This window comes from Panicum virgatum, chromosome 9N, assembly GCF_016808335.1.
Source record: "Panicum virgatum strain AP13 chromosome 9N, P.virgatum_v5, whole genome shotgun sequence".
Classification (NCBI taxonomy): Eukaryota; Viridiplantae; Streptophyta; class Magnoliopsida; order Poales; family Poaceae; genus Panicum; species Panicum virgatum.
This window is the reverse complement of record NC_053153.1, coordinates 69628096-69635159: the sequence shown is the minus strand read 5'-3', so window position 1 is coordinate 69635159 and position 7064 is coordinate 69628096. Positions and strand designations below refer to the sequence as shown.

At 43.0% G+C, this 7064-nt stretch overlaps 1 protein-coding gene across 1 annotated transcript; it reads left to right on the top strand.

The window, feature by feature from the left end:
• Positions 1-1253: 1253 nt before the first annotated feature.
• Positions 1254-6298, top strand: LOC120689871 (oxysterol-binding protein-related protein 3C-like). Its single transcript, XM_039972313.1, has 10 exons — positions 1254-1583; positions 2310-2403; positions 3587-3703; positions 4185-4257; positions 4342-4460; positions 4557-4678; positions 4837-5013; positions 5202-5346; positions 5469-5647; positions 5770-6298. The coding sequence occupies exons 1-10, from the start codon at positions 1471-1473 to the stop codon at positions 6014-6016; spliced, it is 1386 nt and encodes a 461-aa protein (XP_039828247.1). The 5' UTR covers positions 1254-1470; the 3' UTR covers positions 6017-6298.
• The last annotated feature ends 766 nt before the right edge of the window (positions 6299-7064 follow it).

Sequence of the window (7064 nt, the reverse complement as noted above, 5' to 3'; positions counted from 1 at the left end):
TTGATATTGCAGCATAAGACAATGGCCCGATCGTCCTTTGGGGGGCGACAGCCCCCCCCCCGTTGCCCTAGGGGGCGACAGGCCCCGTGTCACCCGTGGCGGGGCCCGCCAGTCGCCCGGGGGGCGACAGCCCCCTTGCCCCCACACGCCCCCGGCCAGGGATCTCTTTGCAAATTTGAAGAAGAAAAATTATATTAAGAGCATGTCGCCCCCCAAGGGCGACCGAGGTATATTTTTGAAATTTTTCGAAACGGACATATAGTTTTGAAATTTTGATTTTTTTTAAATATAAAAAAGAAAAAATCGCTGCGCGGCCGCAACGCCAGCAAAATGGGAGACGCGGCAGAAGCCAGCCAGGAGAGCCAGCAGCCAGCGGCGGTGGCCTAGTAAAGGAGAAAAAAAATGTCGGGCCGGGCACCTGGCCCATCCGGACGGAAATAGCGAGAGGCCAGGAGTTTATTTATGTGCGCCTACTGGGCAGCCCAAAACAATCATCGGGCCATCGGTGGTTATGTGGGTACACTAGTGGCCCACGTAAACACTCATGGCAACAGCGTTTTTCCAGCGAAGATGCGGCGGCAGCTGATGGCCAGCTTCCTTTCGCATGTGCAGCTACAAGAGGAGGAAGCGGAAAAGGATCGGTGGACTTGCCGTTTTGGCACTGTGCGACCACGATCGTGCTCCACCTCAAAAGGGCTGGAGGGGATCGACAGATTTTCTAAACGCCAGCCAGGTCATAATTGGAACCGAAATAACCAAACCTTGCTGTCCTGTTTCCTCACTGACTTTACTATTCGCCTCCAACAAGAAAGGGCTATTCTAGTATTTCCCTGTTCTAGAAGCGTAATTATTTTTTCTGCATAAATATGTTACGAAAATTTATTAAACCACCATCTCTTCCGAGCGATAAAAATCATACATGGCACCATTAATGAAAAATTCAGTTCAAAATTGCAATGCTTCTAAATTTTTACTTTAAATTCAATTTTCTCGAACTAAATTTTTCTCGGTTGTAAATTTGACATTTTGTATTTTCTCAAAATGATGATCGAGACAGACTTGATCACAGAACTGGAATGGTAAAGTGGGAAGGGCATCGTGGTCATCTCGCCCGTCTACGTTCCGGGGCGGAGCCAGAAATTTATTTTTTTATTATTATAAAGATCAACCATATTAATTTATATAAAAATTTAATTAAAATTCAAATGTTTAATATAAATTTAAGAACCATAGAGACGGGCCAAGCCCCTCCCCCCACGTTGCGCCGCGCCCGGCCGGGTTCGTTAATACCACCACCGCCGCCTGGGCGGCTCGACCTGACCAAACCCGCGCCGGCCTCTGCCCCGCGCCCCCGTGCTCTGGTCCTCCGGCGACCGTTCCAAATTCCTCCTCGCGTTCGTATTCCACGCGGCGACGTCGCCATCGCGGCCGCCGCTCCGCTCCTCTTACTTCATACGTAGGTCGCCGGTGATGGGATCCAAGGACCAGGGCGGAGGGGCCGCCTCCTCGGGCGGCGGCTTCTTCTCTTCGTTCGCCGCCGGCATGCGCAACTGGGGCACCTCTGTGCACAAATCCGTCAACGGGTGAGTCTTCCGGACCCCTGGTGTCCTCCCTCTGTCGCTCCTCTCCTCAGATCCGCCTTGAGCTACCCCGTTGGAGCTCTGAGAGAGCTGATCGGCGGGGATCGGGACCACTACGCCCCGTGATCTGGCGCTCCTGAGTCCGATCTCAGCTGCTTTTGCTGATCCCGCCGGGTGGTCCTGGCGAATTTTGAATTGTATATTTTGACTAAGCTCAAGCTTTGATATTCAGTATCTATATGGTATCGTTCGGTCAGTAGCTTTGTAGTTATCATTAAGTGATTTATGTGATTTATGTGCTACTTGTGTGATGCCATAGATTCTTCACTTAGAGTGATAAAGTGGATGCTTGGTTGAATTACAATTTCTAGTATGAATTTAAAGTACCAAACATGTGTTGCTTTGAAGTTTATATGTAAGATTGCAACTTAAAGTTTCTATAATTTGCTCAGTACTTTATTTCGATGTCAACAGTTCAAGCTATATTTTGGTTTGACTTGCTTGAAAATGGACCTCATTTGGCACACGTGGCATCTGTTCCCTCTTCACTTAGCCTTTTCTCTCTCTACTTTATGCTTATGATTTGCCTTTTTCAACCTGAATTTCGTGAAATGCACATGGTGTATTGGCTGCCATTGATCTGCTTGGTAAATACTTCTGTTTTATAGTAGGTGAAATGGTTTGCCGTTGCGTTCCACGTTGTATTGAGCTGTTACCTAATGTCTGTAGGTTGCTCGGTTATGAGGGCCTTGAAGTTATTAACCCTGATGGAGGCACGGATGATGCTGAAGAAGAGGCCTTGAGGGGGCGATGGAAGCAGGAGGTGAGGATAAGTGAATCATCACTGAATAGTGTGTTGCTATGAAGTCACGAGGATAAATTGTATTTAAACACTACACAAATTGGAATGTATTCTGGATGGATATTCACATAATCACATTCTACATGGTAAATTGATTATTTTTGTGATTTTCTTCATCTGCAGAGCAAAGTTAATGACAACAACAACAACAACAACATAGCCTTTTTTCCCAAGCAAGTTGGGGTAGGCTAGAGATGAAACCCGAAAGAAATAAGTTCAAGGTTCAGGCACATTGATAGCTAGTCTCCAAGCGCTCCTATCCAAAGCTATCTCTTTAGAGATATTCCAATCCTTAAGGTCTCTCTTAACCGACTCATCCCACGTCAGTTTAGGTCTACCTCTACCCCTCTTTACATTATCGACCCGCTCAAGAACCCCATTACGCACCGGAGAGCAAAGTTAATGACATATATAAATTTCATGTTCCCTTTTATGTTGATATCAGCCACTTGAGCTAAAAAACATAGCTCAACACCGAAGGAACACACATTTTTTCTGCTAAGTTGATTTCTTAAATCTTGCCTTTTTTCATTAAGTGCACGGATATATTCTACTTCTACCCAGTTGGATATCACAAAACCTTTGAACATGCTTAAATGATTACTGCAGTAGTGCAATGTTCCCTCATCTTTCATGAGTACATTATATATGCTTACAGTTTCATTTCATTGTTTTGGGGTTAATCAACGTCTTCCAGTCTGAGACTTCTTCTTGGTCTGATATGAATCTACTCATTCGGTTGTCAGACCATCACCTTGTTAGTCAGTGGCATCCTACCTTGATTTTCTCTGACTACACAACCACATGTTTACCGTAGTCCTGTTCACTGTTTGCAGGCTTGCTCGTAGGCCATGAAGTAGAGAGTGACTTGGTTTAAATTCTGTATTTTTTCACAGTTTGATGTGAATATGGATATTTTGAACGCTATACTCTAAAACATAGTAATGTCCACCGTTTTATATCAATCAGTAGTGACTCCTGTTGCACACTAATTCTTTCTGGATAAAACTAAAACTCTGATAATTTCTTGGTTTATGAATGCATGTAATGAGTCATTTGGACTGTGTATTTTAGTTGTTCGAAAATGATTGTGTCTATTACTGCACTTGCTGTACTGTTTTTTGACACTGCGGCTAATTTGCAGGATCGTGATAGTTATTGGAAGATGATGCATAAATACATAGGATCGGATGTTACATCGCTGGTGACACTTCCAGTCATCATTTTTGAACCAATGACAATGCTTCAGAAAATGGCTGAGGTTTGTACTGTTAACTTCTGAATTAGAGCTCTCAAGATTTACATCACGGCCCTGCTGCCATAAAGATGTGTCTGCAGTTGTTTGATCCTTCGCAACTTTAAAAATATTTCTGTGCGTAAACTGTAGATTATGGTTGGTTAAACTTTCCAATTTGCCAAACAATGAAATAGGTTTGGTTAAACGATCTTACAAACTACATTATGGTTGTTTGTTAGTAACTTACTTGTCATGCTGAACTACTTCAAGTTGTCCTGCATCTCTGTTTACAAACTACATATAAGTCAAGGAATAAAAAAAATATGGAGCTAAATAATCTCATGAGATACTGTTATCTGTTGGCGTGAAAAGCTTGTGATTTATTTGTCCATTCTGTGATATAAGTCTCTTCCTGTTCTTAATGAGCCCCATACAGAAAATAGCCTCATCATCTTTCATGTGATGTTATTGTGCTTATGTTTTTACCTGTTCCTGCTGAGGGCAGTTGATGGAATACTGTGAGTTGTTAGACAAAGCAGATGAATGTGAGGATCCATACATGCGTATGGCCTATGCTTGTGAGTTTTTTCCCTCTTTCCCTCACCTGCAACATCACTCTAATGCCATGTAATTGTTGGCTGAGCTTTTAACCAACTTTTCAGCTGCATGGGCTGTTTCGGTCTACTTTGCATATCAACGTACATGGAAGCCTTTCAACCCGATCCTTGGAGAGACTTATGAGATGGTTAACCACCAGGGCATCACATTTCTTGCAGAGCAGGTTTTTTCTAAGAATACCATTTCAGAAATCTTTAATGCGAACAACTTCCATAAAATATATTGCTAATTCTGCAATTTTTTACCCTTATTTTGTTAGGTAAGCCATCATCCTCCAATGGGTGTTGCTCATTGTGAGAACGAGCATTTTACTTATGACATCACGTCTAAGTTGAAGACCAAATTCTTGGGAAATTCAGTGGAAGTTTACCCAGTTGGATGGTGAGTTGTTAGAATTGCATTTGTTTCTTGGAGATTTGTATATCTTGAAATGCTTGTGCTGAGTTAACACAATAGTCAGCAAAACTTTTGAAGATTGTGTTGGAATCAGTTATTGAAACCACCAAATCTAATGCCTGTTATAAACTTCTGTATCACAGGACTAGGGTGAAACTTAAAAAATCTGGCATTGTTTTTGATTTGGTGCCACCACCAACAAAGGTTAACAACCTGATATTTGGGCGCACTTGGATTGATTCACCTGGAGAGATGGTCATGACAAACCTGACAACTGGAGATAAAGTTGTGCTATATTTCCAGCCATGTGGTTGGTTTGGGTATGATATTGACCATCAATTTCTTGTTGCATTTGTAGTTGAGTGACTCTTGATGTTGCCAATTATTTAATTTTAGTATTATAGCACACCCGTTTCATTTAACCGTTGATTGTGAGGGTGGGGGCAGTTCATTCAATTATGTTTTGCCAAGGGATTGTCTCAATATGCTGACATACTGTACATTCCAGGGCTGGTCGGTACGAGGTGGATGGGTATGTGTACAGTGCAGAGGAAGAACCCAAAATAATGATTACAGGGAAATGGAATACATCTATGAGTTGCCAACCATGTGATCAAGAAGGCGAACCTCTTCCAGGCACCGAGCTGAAGGAGGTCATAGTTTCTTTCACTTTTCATTTCTAGGGAGGATTAAGGATTTCTGTTATATATATGCAGTACCTGTCTCATATTTGCGGATGTCAAATCCACTTAACTGCTTATACAACTTACTGCAGATCTGGAGAATCGCTCCTACCCCAAAGAATGACAAATACCAGTACACACACTTTGCTCACAAAATAAATAGTTTTGACACAGCACCTAAGAAGCTGTTGCCATCTGATTCCCGGTTGAGGCCTGATAGATATGCCCTTGAGAAAGGTGACATGTCGAAGTCTGGCGCTGAAAAGAGCAGGTATTGCCCCTTTGTCTTGAATTCAGACCACTCATCTGTAGCACTAGCAGTCTCATTTTATGATAGCATGCTGTCTGCCTTCCAATTTTCATCTTACCCCTGGGTTTCTGCAAAATTTTCAGGCTTGAGGAACAACAGAGAGCTGAGAAAAGAGCTCGCGAGGCCAAGGGTGAGCAATTTACTCCCAGATGGTTTAACTTGACAGATGAAGTCGGCTCTACCCCATGGGGTGACCTGGAGATTTATGAATACAATGGCAAATACACCGAGCACCGGGCTGCCATTGACAGCTCCAATGTTTCTGACGAGACAGATATCACTTCGATCGAGTTCAACCCATGGCAGTACGGCAGCTCGTCCTCCCAATGATTTATCATGGTCTGAACTCCGAAGCTGCCAAGCTTTATTGTTATTGTGTAAAACGCTCCCTGGCCTCGGTTTGCGCTGATTGTTGTGCTGTCAGCGGTTTTCATGCCTCTTTGTAGTATTATGACCTCCTTCCTCGTGCCCTGTGCTACAACTATTCAGGAAGTAATGTATTTGCTGTAGTTCCTGTACTGTCATTAATCTAGCAGAAATTGCAGAGTTTCATTGACCGTTCGGTGGTTGTATTTTGGCATGATATATGTGAAATTAACGACGCTCATACAATCATACAGGGTCCGTTTGGATCCACTGGACTAAAGTTTTAGTCCTGTCATATTGGATGTTCGATACAAAATAGGATTATTAAATATAAGTTAATTATAAAACTAATTGTATAAATGGAGGCTAATTCGCAAGATGAATTCATTGATTTGTTTATGTTGTGCTATGGTAAATATATGCTAATGGTAGCTTAATTAGATTTAATAGATGCATCCGGTAAATATATGCTAATGGTAGCTTAATTAGATTTAATAGATGCATCCGTGAATCTGTCTCGTCTTATGCAATTAGTTTTATATTTAGCTCATATTTAGTCCTAATTAGAACCGACTAAAATTTAAATTTAGTCAGTGGATCCAAAAACCGCATTAGACGTGTCGGAGCAATCTGCGTTTTTTTTTTTTTGATAACAAGGAGCAATCTGCGTTGTGTTTGATCTGCGGCTGGCCGTTTGCCTGTGTTCACTGTGGTGGGGAACTGTGGATTGTGGAGAAGGGTTGTCTGTCATCTGTGCAAAAGGTGAAAGGCGCCATTGGCCCGCTGTATCGTGTCATCGTCTGAACTGTGTACTTGATCTGATCAGAGGAAGGCAGAGGTTGGCTGATGAGTCGTGCATGACAAGCGGCTGTGGGTCATTCTGTTCGATGGGCAGCATCACTAATGGCACTGTTTGTGATGCATAGGGTGTGGACCTGTGTGCCTACTGCCCCTTTGGCGTCTTGCAGCGATGCGTTTGGTGCAGGCCCCGCCCGGCCCAGCTTGCGCTGAT

Excerpts from the sequence above, each read along its gene's own strand:
- LOC120689871 (XM_039972313.1), top strand. The coding sequence starts at position 1,471 with ATGGGATCCAAGGACCAGGGCGGAGGGGCCGCCTCCTCGGGCGGCGGC. Across the intron at positions 1,584-2,309 it reads GTGCACAAATCCGTCAACGG|GTTGCTCGGTTATGAGGGCC; the intron begins GTGAGTCTTCCG and ends TAATGTCTGTAG. Across the intron at positions 5,014-5,201 it reads CAGCCATGTGGTTGGTTTGG|GGCTGGTCGGTACGAGGTGG; the intron begins GTATGATATTGA and ends TGTACATTCCAG.